The sequence below is a fragment of the Cololabis saira genome, chromosome 8, assembly GCF_033807715.1.
Source record: "Cololabis saira isolate AMF1-May2022 chromosome 8, fColSai1.1, whole genome shotgun sequence".
NCBI lineage: Eukaryota > Metazoa > Chordata > Actinopteri > Beloniformes > Belonidae > Cololabis > Cololabis saira.
The window spans coordinates 44,241,535-44,261,543 of record NC_084594.1 but is presented as its reverse complement, the minus strand read 5'-3'; the positions used below and the strand labels follow the sequence as shown (position 1 = coordinate 44,261,543).

General features: G+C 45.6%; 1 protein-coding gene across 2 annotated transcripts in view; it reads right to left on the bottom strand.

The window, feature by feature from the left end:
• The window catches only part of LOC133449001 (NACHT, LRR and PYD domains-containing protein 14-like), a 62,559-nt gene that overhangs the window by 9,667 nt on the left and 32,883 nt on the right, over positions 1–20,009 (bottom strand). For both annotated transcript variants that reach the window (XM_061728060.1, XM_061728061.1), the window contains exons 10-13: positions 16,312–16,485; positions 13,712–13,894; positions 13,383–13,565; positions 3,877–4,053 (exon numbers count right to left, since the gene is read on the bottom strand). In XM_061728060.1, coding sequence (XP_061584044.1) covers positions 3,877–4,053; positions 13,383–13,565; positions 13,712–13,894; positions 16,312–16,485 — 717 coding nt within the window. The remainder of the gene's footprint in view (positions 1–3,876; positions 4,054–13,382; positions 13,566–13,711; positions 13,895–16,311; positions 16,486–20,009) is intronic.

The following is a 20,009-nucleotide window of genomic DNA, read 5'->3' as shown; positions in this document are numbered from 1 at the left end:
CTGCTCAGCCAGTTGTTCCAGGTTTCAATAAATTCTATCTTCCTTAATTATACAAACTGGACGGTTGAGTATTACCCTTACTCACAGGGAACTTTATTAAACACTCCACGTAACTCACAATACAACATAAACAATCCCATTGTTACATTCCGGTTAGCCGCGTTAGCCGGTTAGCCGCACCGACAGCCCGCAGTCTGTCTTGCCTTTGTCGTCGTCCCTTATTTTGAAATATCTCCACACTGCTGACATCCCGCTTGCATTAATTGTCACTATCTTGCCTGAAACGGCGCTGCCAGTCTCACCCATGGGCACTACTCTCCTCCCACCACCACGCACCACGCCGGTTAGCCGCTAGGTGACTAACCGGACTGTAAGAATGCGATTGTTTATGTTCTTCTTCTTCTTCTCTGTTTTATTGGCGGATCGCAACCAACCTTAAGGTGCATACCGCCACCTACTGTACAAGAGTGTGTAACATTATTTCATTTAGCCTGTTTTTTTTATTTGATTGTTTATGTTGTTTCACACGGACGGCTTCAGGTGAAGCACCGCACATGCGTTTTGAGTTTTGTTTAAAATTGAATTTTTCTTGCAAATAAAACCTGTCTTCCAATTCATTCCATTGCATTTTTAGCCTAGTAATTTTTGTGGTAGAAGTACCGGATCGGTACTCGGTATCGGCGAGTACACAAATTAAAATACTCGTACTCGTACTCGGTGTGAAAAAAATGGTATCAGGGCATCCCTATTATTTACATAACCCCGGTTCTCTGAGTAATATGAGTGAGATGTCTCACTATGGGATGCACGCCCCGCTGAAGACCTCAGAAGCATTAATCTCATTACACCAATCTTCATCGGCTGGTGAAACGTGTCCGTCCACCGCAGGTAGCACCAGCTACCTTAGATATCCCGTGTGGACGACACCAAGTCAATCAAGATAAGCACCTCTCCTCACTCGCCCAAGCAAGAAGGGTTTTCTGGTGAGATATCTCACTCATATCACTCAGAGAACCATGGTTACGTCAATAACCTAAAGTTCTCTTTCATAATATTAAGATCAATGTCTCACTATGGTATATGGTTGCTCCCGTATTGCCAGACAAGCTTATCCAGCGTCCACCAACCCACAGGGAAAAATATTCTGTTCCCATCAGGACAGCAGAACCGCATGTGCCACGCAGGGGGCGAAGACATCCAGCATATAGAAACAGACAAAAGTGAGAGGCGAGGACCACCTCGCCGCAGCACAGATGTCCTGGACAGAAACTCCCCTGAATAAGGCCCAGGCTGCGGCAAGGCTCCGAGTCCAGTGCGCACGCAAGCCCACAGGCAGCTGCAAACCCTGACTCGTATAAGCAGAAGCAGTCGCCTCCAGCAGCCAGTGGGAAAGGCGCTGCTTTGTGACAGTCTCCCCATATGAGGACCAGTCCAGGAGACAGCTGATAGCTCCTCCTGAAACCCCTCGTCCTGTCCATGTAAGTGCCCACCGCACGGACTGGACATAACGCATGCAACCCAAACTCACTTGGTGGGGCAGCAAAGCCACGAGGTCCATGGGAGAACATGAAACACCACCTGAGGCACAAATGCTGGGTTGGGCTTCAAAATCATCCTCACATCCCCCGGAAAAAGCTGAGCGCATGACGGCTGCACCGAAAGCACGTGGATGTCACTAACCCGCTTAGGCGAAGCCAGCGCCAGCAACAACACTGCCTTCAGAGACACATGTTCCAAGTCTGCCCCTCCAGTGACTCAAAGGGGGGCCCTTAAGCCCCTCCAGAACCACAGCCAGATCCATTGGTGGTACCAGTGGTCTGGACACGGAGAGAAGCCTGCGTGCTCCCTTCAGAAAACGGCAAACCAGCGGGTGCTGGCTCGCCGTTTTCTTCCCAAACCCCACTTGACAAGCGGCATTAGCTGCAAGTAAACATCGACAGTGGAGAAGGCTTTCCGTTTGTCAACCAGGTCCTGCAAGAAGAAAAATATTACTCCTGCTGGACACTGAGAAGGAATGTGGCCATTTCTGTGACACCATCCCTCAAACAGCCTCCACTTCCAGTCATCCAGGGACCTGGTGGAGGAGGCTGCAGCACTAAGTACAGAGCTGATCACCCGCTGTGAAAGGCCCAGAGCTGACACTGGAGCCACTCAGAGGCCGAGCCCACAGCGCCAGGCGTTCTGGGGGGGTGAAAGACCATCCCTGCCCCCTGCAGCAGGTCCCTGCGCAGCGGGAGCTGCCAGGGCTGAGCGCACAACAACTGATATATCTCCACCAGCCGATGCGTCTCCGGCCAGCGCGTGCCAACATCAGTGCGTGGCCCTGCTGCCTCCCTCTGGACAGAGTGGGGGCATCAGGGCCAGTGGAGGGAGCGTAATCCCCTCTGGCGGTTGATGTCCGCCACCGTCCTCATATTGTCTGTCCTCACCAGGACATGATGACCCATGAGAAACAGAATGGAACGTTTCAGGGAGAGAAACATCGCTGATGGTTCCAGAAATGTATGTGTGACCGCTGGAGGTCCACACTGCAGCGGCTCCTCACAGGTTGGCCCTCGTGAATTCTGCCCCGACCTGTCAAGCTGCGTCCGTAGTGACCACCTTTCTGGACAGGACGGACCCCATGGCACCCCGTGGGTCAGAGAGGACGGGACTCGCCAGTGACGCTGTGAGAAGGGAGAGGACATTGAGCGCCCTGGCCGAAAGTGCAGCTGCCTCGTACGGCGTTCCAGTCAGGGCCGACTGAAGACGGTCAGATTTGGACGGCAGGCTGGGGCTCCTGGAGAACACCCGCGACAGCCGGCTGCCTGGAAGGTGCGCTGCAACGAGTGGCTCCATGGGAGGCTTGCGGAGCAGACCCAGGCTCTCCATCGCCTTGCAGTGGAGGGATGAGGCCCTGGAACCGGGCTCCTGCTGCTGAGAGGGCGTCTCTCCATGAACGCACCACCTCATCCAGCGGCTCTGGGAAGACCGCGAGGAGTTGCTCCATCGCACTCTTGGCCGAGGGCAACTTGTTCCCTCTGTAGCGTGATGTGGGGGTCTCGGCTACGACAGCAGGCCAGGGGATGGCAGCCTGGCAGCAGCGTGCCCAGCACATCTGAGCTGGGCAGGGGAGAAGCTGGTGTGCTGCTCACATCTCCATCCCCAGAGGCCACGTAGGCTGCGGGCTGTGCAGCCCAAGCCGGAGTGATGAAGAAGTTGTCCTCGTCTTCATCCTCTGATATGAGGAGGTCCGAGGTGCCTTCTCTATTGTCACCATAGTCCAGTTCCAGGACGTCTTCCTCCTGTGGGGGGGCCGCGGCTAGGTGGAGCTGGGAGCCCCAGCCGACGCTAACCTCCGGTTATCCACCGCAAGGTGGGAGAAATTAGCTGGTGTGCTAACCCTCGGGACTGGAGCAGCCGTGGTGAGGCGTTGTGACGGTGCCAACCGAGCCGTGGAGGGCGAGGAAAGCACAACATTCGATCTGGTGGGACCGACGCAGCAGATAAACACATCCTAGGCTGGTTAGCACCCGGCGACAGAAGCTAGTGAGATCTGTCTGTGGACAGTTCAGCTAACAAGCCCAGGATGCCAGATGAGCTCCGAGTGAGAAGAGGTGTTTGAATGACTTGGTGTCGTCCACACGGGATGTCTAAGGTAGGTGGTGCTACCTGCGACGGACGGACACATTTCACCAGCCAATCAGGATTGTTGTAATGAGATTAATGCAGCGGGGCATCCCATAGTGAGAAATCGAGATAAATATTATGAAAGAGAACCAGAGCAGTAAGATGGTCAGTGTGGATCAGCAGGAGATCAGCCTGATGTCTGCAGGTTAGTGTCAACACAACTTGCACATCAGATTCATCTGAACACACAACAAAAACATGTCTGACCTCAGAGTCTCCAGTCTGCAGCCTGGACTCTCCAGGAAACCACACAGATTTTCCACTCCTGAATCCTCCAGCCTGTAGTTCCCACTCAGGTCCAGATGTTTCAGATGGGACGGGTTAGACTTCAGAGCTGAGACCAGAGAAGAACAGCTGATCTCTGACAACCTGCAGGTCTCCAACCTGAATGAAGAATAAAAGATGTGAGCTGAAGCCACCAGGATGGCACAAGGGCACACGCTCTCTCTATCTCACACACACAAACATTCTCTCTCGCACACACACGCAGACACACACACACACACACACACACACACACACACACACACACACACACACACACACACACACACACACACACACACACACACACACACACACACACACACACACACACACACACACACACACACACACACAGATCAGTGTTGACACTGTTGGTTCTCCAGGAGCCACTTCTTAACATAACTTTTTAATGAGTAGTAGAATGGAGACTCTCTGATTGTGGTACCGAATTCCACTGACGGGATGCTTTGAAGGAGAAGACTGCCTGGCTAAATGCACTGATTCTAAATGAGCATGTGCAGTCACCCGTAGCTGCACCTCTAGTAACCCTGGTTGAGGTAGATTTGAGTTCGATGAAGCCAGATAGAGGAGGTGGAGCTAACGCGTGCATGATTTTAAAAACCAAGCAGAGATTTTTGTATTTACCGGATTTTCGCGACCATTAGGCGCTTATAAAATTCTTATTTTTTTTTTTCACAATGTGCCGCGCACCCAATGACGCAGTGCGCCCAGTGTGTTATTGTAAGGCGGACATAATTGAGGCCACCATGAGAACGTTAAAGGGAGAATATGGGCGCGTGATTTGCACGTGATTTGCGGACGTAGTTATTAAGGCAAATGAAAAGGGCTGGATGGATGAAGAGATGATGAAAGAGTGGCTGAGGCAGGTGTATGTAAGGCGACCCGGTGTTTTTTTCACACATCACCATCGCTGTTGATCTGTGACTCTATGCGTGTCCATCTCACAGCCAATGTGAAAAAAGAAGTGAAACAAATGAACGCTGCACTTGCTGTTATTCCGGGAGGTGTCAAGACTCGGCCCGTCGGGCTTCATCCAGAGCCCGATCGCGCTGGGACCAGGAGAACAGCTAGAGAGTATGGTTACTGGTATTTAAAAAAATAAATAACTAATAACAGTAACCATACTCTCTAACGTAGCCAGGACGAACTCGCAATGAGCTGTTGGCAGTCCCTCTATTTAACTCCCATAAACAAATGAACTAATGCGCTGCAGCTGAGTGTTCAGAGCGCCGGAGCATCGGAGCGCGCCCGGCTCGTGCCCGTTACCCACGAGCTGCACTGTAGCCCTGGTCTCAGCGTGATCGGGCTGCGGATGAAGCCTGACGAGCTGAGTCCTGACAGGAGGTCTGACAAAAGAACTCTATCACTGGACGTCGGTGTGAACCGGCTGTTCAAAGTGAGGCTGCGAGCGGCGTGGGAGCGATGGATGACTGAGGGAGAACACAGTTTCACAAAGAGTGGAAGGCAGCGCCGAGCAAGTTACGCCACAGTTTGCAGATGGATTGTAGATGCGTGGGCTAACGTGTCTGCTGGCACTGTTGTTCGAGCTTTCGCATAACCGGCATCATTTCTGAGGGGCCGCACGGCACAGAAAGTGACTGACAGCGAGGAAAGTTGGACAGGCACAGTTGATTTAGCGCAGCTGTTTAATGCAGAAACGGAGGATGAGGACATCGATGGATTGGATTAATGCAATAACGATTGTAATAAAGACTTCAATAAAGCACCATCAAACTCAGTTTTGCTCCCGCTCTATTTTTAAATACACACACTTGTATGCTTGCGTGTGTGTTGTTGTAAGGCGGTGTGCCATTTGTGTGTGTAGACGGCGCCTTTTTGTACGGTGCGCTGTGTGTGCGTTTTAAATACAGTAATGACACACATAACTGAGGCTGCGCCTTTCCACACAGCGTGCCGTATAGTTGCGAAAATACGGTAATAAGATTTTGCCAGCTAAACAAATTATACTTTTTTTTAAATATGGCAGTGATGATAAGTAAATTGCTTCTTATATAGGGTTTTGAGTGCTTGTTTATATAGTGACTCCAGGGGTTTTAAATCAGTAGTGTGTGCATTTGACCAATTTATCAGGCAGTAAGTAATGTGGGAAAGAACCATTGAATGAAGGTAAAGCTTTGCTGCTTCAGTTGAAAGAAAGTCTCTGGTAAACCTGAAATTTGATAAACTTAACTTTACCTTATTGCAGACATTTTTGATGTGGGTTTTGAATTTGAGATTAGCATCAGTGTGTACTCCTAAATACTAGTACTCTGAGACAATCTGTAGTCTCTCTCCAAAGATGAGAACATCCTGTTCTACAACATGACTATGAACCTTGGAGAAGAACATACAAACTGTCTTAGAAACATTCAGTTGTAAACAACAGTTGTTAAGCCAGGATGTAACATTTACCATAACATCTGTTAGTTTAGTTGCAACTTCTTCTGCACATTTGCCATTTGTAACTGTAACTGTATAATCAGCATACATTAATACATCACATTGTCCACACACAGAAGGCAGATCATTAATGTACATGCTGAACAGGATTGGACCCAATACAGAACCCTGTGGAACACCCATTGACAGACACAGAGCAGTAGATTTGCAACTTTCTATTCTGACAAGTCGGGAACAGAGTGATAGGTAGTCACGATAGTTTGCGGCTATCGTAAGATAACACTTTCCCGCACTTCTTACAGGCAGCAAACCCAGCGACTTGATTGTTCTCCTCGTCTATAATAACACCAAATTTGTCCCAGATTTTAGACTTCGCTCTTGAAGAGGAATTTTCGACTAGATGGTACTCTCCGCTCCGCAGCTTTACTCTCACGTTTTCCGCTATTTTTGTTTTGCTAACCCGGAAATGATTGCGCGCCTGCGCGGCAAATGACCCGGAAATGGCACGGTACAAGCTGCAGTCACAGCCTTACAACCAGATTACAATTTATGTTTTTATTTTATTGTATTTATTATTTTATATTTATTTTGATGCGTCAATCTTAAACCCGCGGTCCGACCCGCATTCTATTTTTTACACCCAGATCCGAACCCGGAATTTTTTATTTTTTTAAAAACCACCCGCAAATCAGCCGTTTTTGCGGGTACCCGACCCAGTGCAGGACTCTGGTCTGGGACCAGCTTCGCGTTTCACCTAATGGCACCTAATGACTACAAACCCCACTGGGCTTTCTAGTCCAGGAGGTGTGAACACCACAGCCCCGGCGGATAAAAGCGAAGGGACCCCGGAAATTGCTCTCTTCTGCCCTTCTCTTCTTGCCTTGGACACCGCCGGCCACTCCAGAACCAGGGAGATGTGAGGCTGTGTTTGGGCAATTAATTTGTTTATTAAGCGGTTAACGTTGAGTTGTGTTTACTGTAATTTTGTCTGCATATTACTGTGTAACGCACCGACGGTCTCCTACAGACCAACGGCTGCTGCGTCTGTGAGGTGATTCCTTACCGCTGCCGGCGCAACCCACCGGCAGCGCTGTTTGTTCGTTACGTGTATATTTTTGAGGTGACCGTCCCTTGTTCCCTTCCTTTTCACTAACTACGCAGACACGTTAGTAATTAGACCACGAGGCCACCCCGCTCTTTGTTAGACCCACGTGGCGCCGTTTAACCAGTTATTCGGGGTCCAAATACCGTGTCCACCATTTTTGTTTTGGTTCACGTGGCGTGACGTGGGCCACCATCTTGGCTATAGGTCCACGTGACTTGACGTTGTTCTGAGACACAGGCACGCACGCACGCACACACACACACACATACACGCGGATGATCGGAAGATTTGCATTATATGATGTTTTTTATTCTGATTAATTTGAATGAGAGAAGTTGTTCGTGTTTATTTTGCACATATTTTGTTACAAATGCTGGTTTGCCAGGGCCTGTATCGAACTTTGCTTCCTTCAACTATTATTCTGTAGAATAATTCACTTTGAGACTGATTCTGCTGTTAAGTTATCATTTTCCTGATTACATCAGGTGGTGCCCCGTTTTGATTAAGTCATTTTGATAATTCAATTTGATAAATAATCTACTTTATTAATTATTCATAATTGTCGAAGGACAATTATTAATAACTCTCTTGATAACTGAAATAGCATCTCCTCTGTGTCAGGGTTTGACACTTCCCCCAGTTTGACTTTCAGTTTCTGTCTTGCCCCGCCTGTGTCCCATCTGCCCTGATTATGTCTGCACCTGTGTCTCGTCATGTCTCGTTATCCCCTCAGTATATCTTGTCTTGTCATTCCTTGGTTCCCTGTCGGTCCGTACTGGTTCTTCCCTCCATGTGCTCCTGGTCCTTGATCCCTGTTAGTTTTGTGTTTTTTCGATCCTGCTCTGCAGCGCCTTGTTTTTGCCTTTTGTGGATTAAATCCTTTGTTTTTGAGAACTCCTGCCTCTGGCCTCCCTCTCTCTCCTGCACTTGGGTCCTTAGAAAACCAAACCGTAACACTCTGTGGCACAACACTTAGCAATCAGTTTTTCAAATACCTTGGATACTATGGGCAGGATACTGATGGGCCTGTAGTTGGATGTCATAAGTGGGTCACCACCTTTGAATAAGGGGACCACAACAGCAGGCTTCCATGGGTTGGGAAAACTCCATTGATTGAGAGCAATATTAATGATGTGGGTTAGTGGCTTGACTATTGAGGAATTAATCTCTTTCAGCATGAGTGTGTCCATACCATAGATATCCTTGGCCTTTGAGGATTTGACAGAGGCTATCACATTTATAACCTCAGTCTCAGACACTGATCTTGGTAAGAGTGCTGGCTCACTGGTGTTAACAGTAGGAAGAGCATTATTTTCATGAGTTGTGAAGCTTTGAGCTATGGTTGCCACTGACTCAACAAAATATTGATTGAGGGCCAAAGCCACAGCAGCTGGACTCTGTAGAGTCATGTCTTTTTTTTTTTTTTTTTAAGATCTTTTTTGTGGCTCTAGTGGCCCTTATTAAAGTTGCAGACAGGAAGGGGGTAGAGAAAGACAATGGGGAAGACATGCAGCAAAGGTGCGCAGGCCGGGATTCAAACCTATAGTATATGAGCCGCTTGCTTAACCCACTGCGCCACCGAGCGGCCCGACCTGTAAAATTTTTAATCTGGCTCATATAACCTTTAAATTGCCATTAGCATTTTCAATAATCGTGATAAAGAAGCCAGCCTTTGCTTTTCTTAGTTCCCTTGTAGCCTTGTTTCTTAGCATGGCAAATTAGAAAGCTGTTGTTCACTCGGTGAAACATCAGCAACACTCGTCCTCTCCATTTCTGAATCAGGACATCTGGGACCGACCTCACGGTCTGCTTAAGAAAGACGTCAACGTGCACGTACCAGGATTAGTTCAACCTGGCTTGACATAGCTGCACCTCCTCATTCTGGATCGTCTTCCTACAGCGGAATCATCCAGGATGAACTCAGGAGGATATGTCAAGCCTTTCTCACACATCCTGGACTTCTTCTTTCTACTTTCATGCAACAAACCTCCCAACTGTCCCAGAAAAACTAGAGCAAGATGATTAACCATGAAACTAATCCAACCGTGAAAAACATCTGAAATTGGAATGTCTCAACTGTCCATTTATTTATTTATTATTTTTCATTTACCAGTTTTATTCAACTTTTGAGACCCCACTGGCCCCATTTTGTTACTGTCTTTAACGCCATCCATCCATCCATCCATCCATCCATCCATCCATCCATCCATTTTCCACCGCTTATCCGGAACCGGGTCGTGGGGGCAGAAGCCTCAACAGAGATGCCCAGACTTCCTTCACCCCAGACACTTCCTCCAGCTCTTCCTCCATCTCTTCCTCCAGCTCTTCCTCCATCTCTTCCTCCAGCTCTTCCTCCAGCTCTTCCAGGGGAAGAGCCTGGGAACGCCTCTTCCCGAGGCGTTCCCAGGCCAACCGAGAGACATAGTCTCTCCAGCGTGTCCTGGGTCTTCCCCGGGGTCTCCTCCCGGTGGGACAGGCCTGGAACACCTCCCTAGGGAGGATCCAGGAGGATCTGATACAGATGCCCAAGCCACCTCAGCTGACCCCTCTCAATGTGAAGGAGCAGCGGCTCGACTCCGAGCTCCTCCCGGGTGACCGAACTCCTCACCCTATCTCTAAGGGAGCGTCCAGCCACCCTGCGGAGGAAACTCATCTCGGACGCTTGTATCCGCGATCTGGTCCTTTCGGTCACTACCCAAAGTTCATGACCATAGGTGAGGGTAGGAGCGTAGATTGACCGGTAAATAAAGAGCTTCGCCTTTCGACTCAGCTCCTTCTTCACCACGACAGTCCGGTACACCGACCGTATAACTGCGGACGCTGCACCGATCCGTCTGTCAATCTCCCGACCATCTTTCCCTCACTCGTGAACAAGACCCCGAGATATTTGAACTCCTCCACCTGAGGCAGGACTTCTCCACCCACCCGTGGAAGGCACGCCACCCTTTCCCGGTCGAGAACGATGGCCTCGGTTTTGGAGGTGCTGATTCTAATCCCGGCCGCGTTGCACTTGGCTTCAAACCGCTGCAGCACATGCTGAAGGTCCTGGTCCGAGGAAGTTAACAGGACAACATCATCCGCGAAAAGCAGAGATGAAATCCTGTGGTTCCCGAACCGGATTCCCTCTGGCAAAGCGTACCAGACTCCTGCTCCGATCATAAAGAGACCAAACAGCCCTTAACAGAGGGCCCCGGACCCCATACTCACTGAGCGCCCCCCACAGAATGGCACGAGGGACACGGTCAAATGCCTTCTCCAGATCAACAAAACACATGTAGACTGGTTGGGCAAATTCCCATGAACTCTCAATCCCCCTGCGGAGGGTGTAGAGCTGGTCCAGTGTTCCATGACCGGGACGAAAACCGCATTGTTCCTCCTGAATCCGAGGTTCAACTATCTTCATATATATTCTGTGATGTCGTCAAGGAATGTCTGTGTTTTTCTTCAATAAAAATTAAAAAAAATTAAAAAAAAAAAAAAACCTTTGAAAAGGCTGTAGAGAAAAGGAGTTGGAGATGAAATCTGAAATACAATATGTAATTCTGGATCAATCTGGGATTTACTCAAACTTTTTTCCTGAAATATGCTTTTACACTCATATAAAGAAAATGTTATGTAATACTAATAATTAATTACATAATTCCTCTTTTATGGAGGATTTTTTGTGCCAAAATTAAATAAATAAATACATCATTAATTAATTAAATTGGGAATGAAATATATCATTAATTAATTAAATGTGTCATTAATTAATTAAATGTGTCATTAATTAATTAAAATTAGAATGAAATCTGTCATTAATTAATTAAAATACAATTCATTTTAAGTAAAAATATATATTTATTGTTTCAGCATTTAATTAATTAATGACACATTTAATTAATGATTTCGTGTTGCGTGTGAATCATGAAATGTAAAACTGCATTTAATTAATTAATGACACATTTAATTAATGATTTCGTGTTGCTGAATCATGAAATGTAAATGTAAAACTGTCAGTTTCACTCGTCAAACTCAGTGGGTGGATTCCAAACACCTGATTGGTTCCCCTGTACATCAAGTCAAGGCAAATCGAATCCACATAATGGATTGTTGCAGGGCTTGTGGACACATTCCGATAAACTAGGGCCGCGTTCAGACTGCAGGCAAATCTGATTCATATCTGATTCCTTCTCATATCCGATTTTCAGGGCTGACTGTCCACACTGTTTTTAGCAAGTGTCCAAATCGGATCTGGCTCTGTTCAGACTGGGCCACATCATTGACTGATCTGACGGGTTGCCGTAGCAACGACGTCGGAGCGGAGGCGTCACCCAGCGCGTGTATTGTGTGAAGTCATGTATTTCTTATATAAAACAATCCCAAAATATCTGTACCGTTTCTGATTGGGCACTGCGCATCATTTTTAGACATAACAATGAACGCATACCGCAAAAGTTGTGTCTCGGCGGAGGAACCCGGCGTCCCAGCCAAATGAGAAACAGAAAAGTGTTCAGAACAAAACCACCAGCAAACTAACAAACCAACCAACAAAGCTCAGAGTTAACAAAACGAACCAGAAATATTACAACTATAATAATATATCATAACTATATAATATATATATATATATATATATATATATATATATATATATATATATATATATATATTATAATAACTATAATACAACTCTATTAAAATAGAAAATAGAAAACATGTTATTATTGCAGGTTTAACATAGGTTTTGAGCATATGGGTATTATATTTCCATCATTAGGGAGAACCCCTATGACAATCATCACTGTCTAATGTTCTATCTAATGACAGAATTATCACTGTTTCAGCAGGTCTCTTAGGTTTATAATTTAGATTAATTCGTTTACATATAACATTGTTTGTAGTCATTTTAGTGCAATTTAAAGCTTATTTCTACAAATAAAATCAGCACTGTAGGCAGCGATCTTGGACCAGCGGCCACTCTGATTGGTCCAGCACGCTCACGTGACAATGTCGAAGCACTTTGTGTCAACTCCGCCTCTGGAAATAGTTCCACTTTTAAAACGTCGTTTGTGAAGCCAGTTTCCCGAGATCGGACTTCGACGACTAGATAAATGCTTGGCATCAATAGCTGTATATGTTGAAGTGAATGGCATGAGATAAAAAGTCGTGCGCACGAGATAACAATAATAATTTCCATGTCACCTCCAGGGCTCCGTACAGACCAAAGCAGTGGATTCCACTAGATTTGCGTTAGCTCCGCCCACTGAGTTTGACGAGTGAAACTGACAGTTTTACATTTACATTTCATGATTCAGCAACACGAAATCATTAATTAAATGTGTCATTAATTAATTAAATGCAGTTTTACATTTCATGATTCACACGCAACACGAAATCATTAATTAAATGTGTCATTAATTAATTAAATGCTGAAACAATAAATATATATTTTTACTTAAAATGAATTGTATTTTAATTAATTAATGACATATTTAATTCTAAATTTAATTAATTGATGACACATTTAATTAATTATTGATATATTTAATTCCCAATTTAATTAATTAATGATGTATTTATTTATTTAATTTTGGCACAAAAAATCCTCCATACTCTTTTACCTATTTAAATGTGAGAAATGTATTTTTGTTGTCCCAGTTAATTCTAGTTTGTTCAGATGTTTTATTCCAGGTTCAGAAACATCTCTGGTTCTTCAGTTGTTCCTGTCTGCATTTAAATGTTTAGTTTTTATGTCATAAATCAGAAGAGGAAGTTTAAGAAGAAGCAAACTGTTTGAGGACTAAAGCAGATAAGAAGAAACCAGAGCAGTAAGATGGTCAGTGTGGATCAGCAGGAGATCATCCTGAGGTCTGCAGGTTAGTGTCAACACAACTTTCACATCAGATTCATCTGAACACACAACTAAAACATGTCTGACCTCAGAGTCTCCAGTCTGCAGTCTGGACTCTCCAGGAAACCACACAGATGTTTCACTCCTGAATCCTGCAGGTTGTTGTAACTAAGGTCCAGATGTTTCAGATGTTTCAGATGGGAGGGGTTGGACTTCAGAGCTGAGACCAGAGAAGAACAGCTGATCTCTGATAGGCCGCAGCACTGCAAGCTGCATAAAGACATCAGAGAAGAAGAAACCAGAGCAGTAAGATGGTCAGTGTGGATCAGCAGGAGATCAGCCTGATGTCTGCAGGTTAGTGTCAACACAACTTTCACATCAGATTCATCTGATAACACAACTAAAACATGTCTGACCTCAGAGTCTCCAGTCTGCAGTCTGGACTCTCCAGGAAACCACACAGATGTTTCACTCCTGAATCCTGCAGGTTGTTGTAACTCATGTCCAGATGTTTCAGATGTTTCAGATGGGAGGGGTTGGACTTCAGAGCTGAGACCAGAGAAGAACAGCTGATCTCTGACATCCTGCATCTCTCCAACCTGAATGAAGAATAAAAGATGTGAGCTGAAGCCACCAGCATGCAGGTTCCAACAGTCCAACAGAACCAGTGAAAAAGAGCTTCATCAATATTCAAGGGAGATCAGAAAAGCAAAGAGGAGCTATGGAGAAAGACTGGAGAGTCGCCTCTCTGCCAACCCTGACCGCTCTTCTGTGTGGAGAGGTCTGCATGACATCACCGGGTTCAAAAGAATATCTCCACACCCTGCAGGCAGCCTCAGGCTTGCAAACCAGCTGAACAGTTTCCACTGCAGGTTTGATGAACAGGCCAGCAGCACAGCAGGACTCTCTACACCACCATCAACCCCCACCACCCCTCCCAACTGCCCGCTTATTCACACCTCACCACAGCCATCCCCAAACCCCCCCACCTGACAACCTGCCTGCACTTAGGATCTTTGAAGAGGAGGTGTGTCGGCTGTTCAGGAGGCAGAAGGTCAGGAAGGCTCCAGGCCCATACGGCATGTCTCCCTCCTGCCTGAGAGCCTGCGCCGAGCAACTGGCTCCCACCTTTACACGGATCTTCAACCGGTCCCTGGAGCTGGGTGAGGTGCCCTCATGCTTCAAAAGCTCCACCATCATCCCAGTCTCCAAGAAACCCACCATTACAGGACTAAATGACTACAGGCCTGTCAGCCTGACATGTGTGGTCATGAAATCCTTTGAGCGGCTGGTGCTGAGCCACCTGAAGGACATCACAGGCTCCCTGCTCGACCCCCTGCAGTTTGTCTTCCAGGCAAAGGGTCGGTGGATGACGCAGTCAACATCGGACTGCACTACATCCTGCGTCACCTCAACACCCCAGGGACGTATGTGAGGATCCTGTTCGTGGACTTCAGCTCAGCGTTCAACACGATCGCTCCCGCAATCCTCCACCAGAAGCTCACCCAGCTCACCGTGCCTGCCCCCACCTGTCAGTGGATCACCAGCTTCCTGAGTGACAGGAGGCAGCAGGTGAGGCTGGGGAGCATCATGGGCCTGATCCGGTCCGTGTCCAGACAGGAGGTGGAACAGTTCGTCCACTGGTGCAGTCGGAACCACCTGGAGCTGAACCCGCTCAAGACTGTGGAGATGACAGTGGATTTCAGGAAAAACCCACCAGCACTCCCATCTATCCAGGACCTGTACCGGTCCAGGACCAGGAAATGGGCAGGTAACATCTCTGCAGACCCCTCACTCCCAGGACACAGTCTGTTTGAACTCCCTCTGGACGGCGCTACAGAGCCCTGTACGCCAAAACCTTTTTGGCTTTTTGGCATCTACGGTAACGCTTTTGACTGAAAAAAGTAATGCGCGTTGTCGCAGGATGGAGACGCACATTTAAATGTATAACACACCTGGGTGCACATTACGGTTCGGGCCGTATTAACTGCCGAAGGAGTGGCATAAATCGTGCCAAAATTACACGATTAATTCAAAATGGCTGACTTCCTGTTCGGTTTTGGCCATGGCGCCAAGAGACTTTTCTTTAAGTTGCGACATGATACAGGTGTGTAGCGATTTTCGTGCATGTACGTCAAACCATATTGTGGGGCTTGAGGCACAAATTTTTCTAGGGGGCGCTGTTGAGCCATTTTGCCACGGCAATTAATGCAAACTATTAAATATCAAATTTTTCGCCAGGCCTGGCTTTATGTGCAAAATTTGGTGACTTTTGGGGCACGTTTAGGGGGAAAAAAGGCCCTCATTTCATTGGATGAAGAAGGAAAAAAAAAAAAAAATTCCTACAGATACAATAGGGCCTCGGGCCCTAATAACCACAATCATATGCTGTAACAATGCACCTTTCAATAACCATGTGTACTTCATACTGCTGCACCTTTCACTTTTAAATTGTATATATGTAAAGAGCCATTTGTCTATTTACTGTACAGTGAGCGAAAATAACCGAGTCCAATTCCCTGTCTTGTTTGACCTGACTTGGCCAAATAAACATGGCTCTGATTCTGATATTCATGACATCCTGCTGCTGCTCCAATAAAGATGTAGTGACTTCAGCTCTGCAGCTTCACCAGTGGATCCATCTATACAAACTCATATCCCAGTCGGTACAAACGTTAGAATCTCAGTGTTTGGGATCAGATGAAACATCTTGGACAGATGACAGATGAAGATGTTTGTAGACGATGCTGCATGATCTTTGCACAAACAAACATTCTCCTGCACAGGTTCAGTTCATGTTGGGATGGAATGAAGACGTCTTTGTTGAGGGAATATCGTTCACCACTCTATACTGCACCCTTGTGCTCAATGGAGAGAAAAGCAGCCTGCAGACACTTCGGCTTGTTTCTAATGATGTCAGGAGCAGATTAGTCCAGACACCAGGATGGTTCAGAGCAGCTCAGGTGTTTGTGGCTGCAGGACTCAAAACTTTTACAACTTCAGTCAAAGAACAAACCTCAGAGTCTCCAGTCTGCAGTCTGGACTCTCCAGAAGACCACACAGCTGCTTCACATCTGAATCCTGCATATGGTTCCCACTCAGGTCCAGATATTTCAGATCAGACGGGTTTGACTCCAGAACTGAGACCAGAGGACGACATCTGATCTCTGACAAACTGCAGCGCTCCGATCTGGAGAAAGAATAAAACACAGATAAACATCTAGATGAGTGTTTTCTCCTCCTCCGTTCAGGGTGGTGTGGTGGGCAACACTGGAGCTTCACAGTCAGAAGGTTCCTGGTCCAAATCCTGGCCCAGTTCTTTCTGCCTGGCGTTTCCATGATCTTCCCTCATGTTCACTCAGAAACTCCACAGTTCAGAAACACGTCTGTCAGGATTCTTGAAGCTTCCACATTAAACACAGGACGGAGATACTGGATCATCTCTTTGATCAGATTATCATTTTTAACGACAGCCAACAAAGTACTATGTTTACTTTCAGGAATGTGGTAAAGTATTATAGAACAGTGGTGAGTACTCTGATTACTATCGGGGGATCATGGATCATGCCATCAAATTCAACATTCATCAATGTGTTGGTATTTTAATCAGAATTATTTAATTATTTTATCATATTTCTGTTAATAATGGATGAAACACAAATGACAGACTTATCACAATCAAACACAAGAGGTTCTGGAGAAAGCCATACAGGACCTGCATCATCCCACTGATAGTAATGAGATTATTAAACACTATTCAACAATATTCCTGAAAGTAAACAAAGTACTTTGTTGTTCAAAATGACAAACTACATTTTACTCTCTCAGCTGATTATACATGTACGTCTTACTTTTAGCTCCGCGGAGTCACAGATGTGACTTATTTTACAGTCTTTGGAGAGTCTTCATGAAGAAAACAGCAGTTTGGTCTTGTTGATTGTGAGATTGGATATATGACTGTAGCGCCCTGCTATAAATGATGATGTAATAAATTACAGTATATTGTAAAATGGTCAAAAGATCATCCTTTAGATAGTCAATGGCTGGACTCAGAGCAAGTGTTTTGTAATGAACTAGAAATCTCAGAGTTACCATTCATTAGTCAAAGTATCAAACATCATCAATGTTTCAAAAGCATTAATATTAGCACAACTTTATCAGCTTGGTGGGAATTTCTCAAAGTAGCTAAAATTTCACTTTTTCCATGTGACCGTACACCCATATGGAACAACCGAGACATCGTGAAAAATGATAAAAAGATGGTTAATTTCGTTCAATGGAGAGATCAAGGAATACGGTATTTACAGCACGTAATTGTAGGAGGACAGTTTGTACCTTTCAATACACTTATTGTTCAATACGGAGTTAGCAGGAATACATTTTTAGAGTATCAACAACTTAAGGCCATAATAAATAAAACATACAAAATTAGCCAATTAGATTTACAACTTCCCGCTAAGATAACAGATTTATTGAATCTAAGCACTTTAAAGTTGTTATCAAAACTCCAGAGGTTAGTGTCTAAACTGGACGATTCAGTCTCTCTCCCGATCTCCAAGTGGGAGGCGGATCTCTCTCTGAATACCGACCAGTTTTCTTGGTCACAAATATGCTTAAATACGTTTACTATGACTAAAAACCCAAACTTACAACTTATACAGTACAAAGTTCTTCATAGAATACATTATACTGGACAAAGGATGTTCCAGATGGGCTTTGTCACCTCTAATATCTGTTCACAGTGCACAGAGAACACTCCTGATAATTATATGCATGCTTTATGGTTCTGTACACCGGTACAGAGGTTCTGGAAGGAGATTTGTGAGGATTTATCCACATGGATCAACCACAGAATCCCAGTGTGCCCCACGGTATGTATATTAGGTCACCTGGGAGACACTCAAATAGAACCTAATTGGACACACCGGGTTCTCACTGCCTTATGTATCGCAAAGAAAACCATTCTAGTAAATTGGAAACAAAAATCCAGTTTATGTATCAACCATTTTAGGAATCTTTTATCAGACCATATTAGTAGTGAGATAATGTCTGCCTCCACTGAACAACATTCGGCTGAATTGCACTCTCTGTGGTCCCCTATTATTGGCTTCGTTACCTAGTGGGGGCGGGGGGGGGGTGATCTCGTATATGCGTATATATATGTATATATATTAAATATAGTAATAATGCACATATATATACTTTTGGTTTCTACCGTCATTGTATCAATCATTAATATGTGTGCAGACAAGGGAAGAAAAAAAAAAAAAAAAAAAATGATGATGTTTGGACTTCCGGTTATGGCGAGGAACTAGGTAGTTGCAACTTTTTGAACTCTGCTGCTAGCTTGTAAAAAATCCTACAGAATTAACCAAAACCTGATTTAAACTTGGGCAACGTGAGGATAAGATTATCTGGATGGAAAAATGCCACCAAAAGGCATAAAAAAAGACAAACAAAAACCACGATACGAAGGCAAACTTTCCGAGGGGGAAGAAACGAGCGACGCCATGTCACTCATGGCGGAGGATGTCGAGTAAGAAGATGGTGAAACATCTACCGATATTTCAGGCGAGAAAACCAACGAAGATATCATGAAAGCCATAATTTCTTTGAAAAATGGACTTTATAAAAAAATCGACGGTGTACAACTTACAGTTACTGAGGTGAAAAAGCAGGTGCAGGAATGCACGGGGCGCATTACACACGCTGAGCAAAGGATTTCGGATGCTGAAGATAACGTTAATGAGCTATTAACTAAAGTCGGCACACTGGAAAACACGGTGAAAGCTCTCACTGATAAAGTTGAAGACCTGGAATGTAGAAGCAGACGCAACAACGTGAGACTGGTCGGCCTACCGGAGAAAGCGGAGGGCCAAGATGCTGCAGCATTCCTGGAGAGGTGGTTGCCGGAGGCTCTGGGGCTGGAGCCGCGGGACGCTCCGGTAATTGAACGAGCGCACAGAATCGGTACCCTTCCTTCGGACTCAAGCACGGGACGTCCAAGGACTCTTATCATGAAAGTGTTGAATTTCAGAGACAAGGAGCGGGTGCTGAGGGCAGCGCGAATAAAAGGGAAAATCCTTTATGATGAGAAGCAAGTTCGCTTTCACCCGGACCTGTCTGCTGGAGTTCACAAGATGCATAGAAGCTACGATGAGGTGCGAAAGAAGCTGCGAGATAAGGGGATCAATAAACACAGGATCATCTTCCCAGCGCGGCCCCTGGTGACGCATAATGACAGATCTCATCTTTTCCAAACTCCGGTTGAAGTGGAGAACTTTCTCCAGTCTATCTGAGGGACATGAGGATGAGGTCTCTATTTTAATTTTTTTTATGGCTGATTTCTGTTTATAATTATCCCTAAGGACGGGATTTAAAACGGACTTTAAGAAAAGACAAATCTCCGATGTTTATTCATTCAAATGCGTGAACCACAGAGAGAGATGTCGGCCACATTATGACCCCTAGATGGCGCCAACGCTTCATAGTTAGTTGAGGAATTTCGCCATCCTCACTGTTGAACAACAGGTATGTGACAAGTTGCCCTGATGTTCACGTTTTGTCAGTTGGTTTACTGCAATCTTGTGTTCAGGTTGGAAAAGTGAATTCATTCAATAATAAGAAGTAGAGGTAAAATGGTTAGTATTGTATATAAGCAGTTAAGAGTTTAAAGAATAAGTTAGGGAGGTAGGACCTTTCATAAGCGGTTGT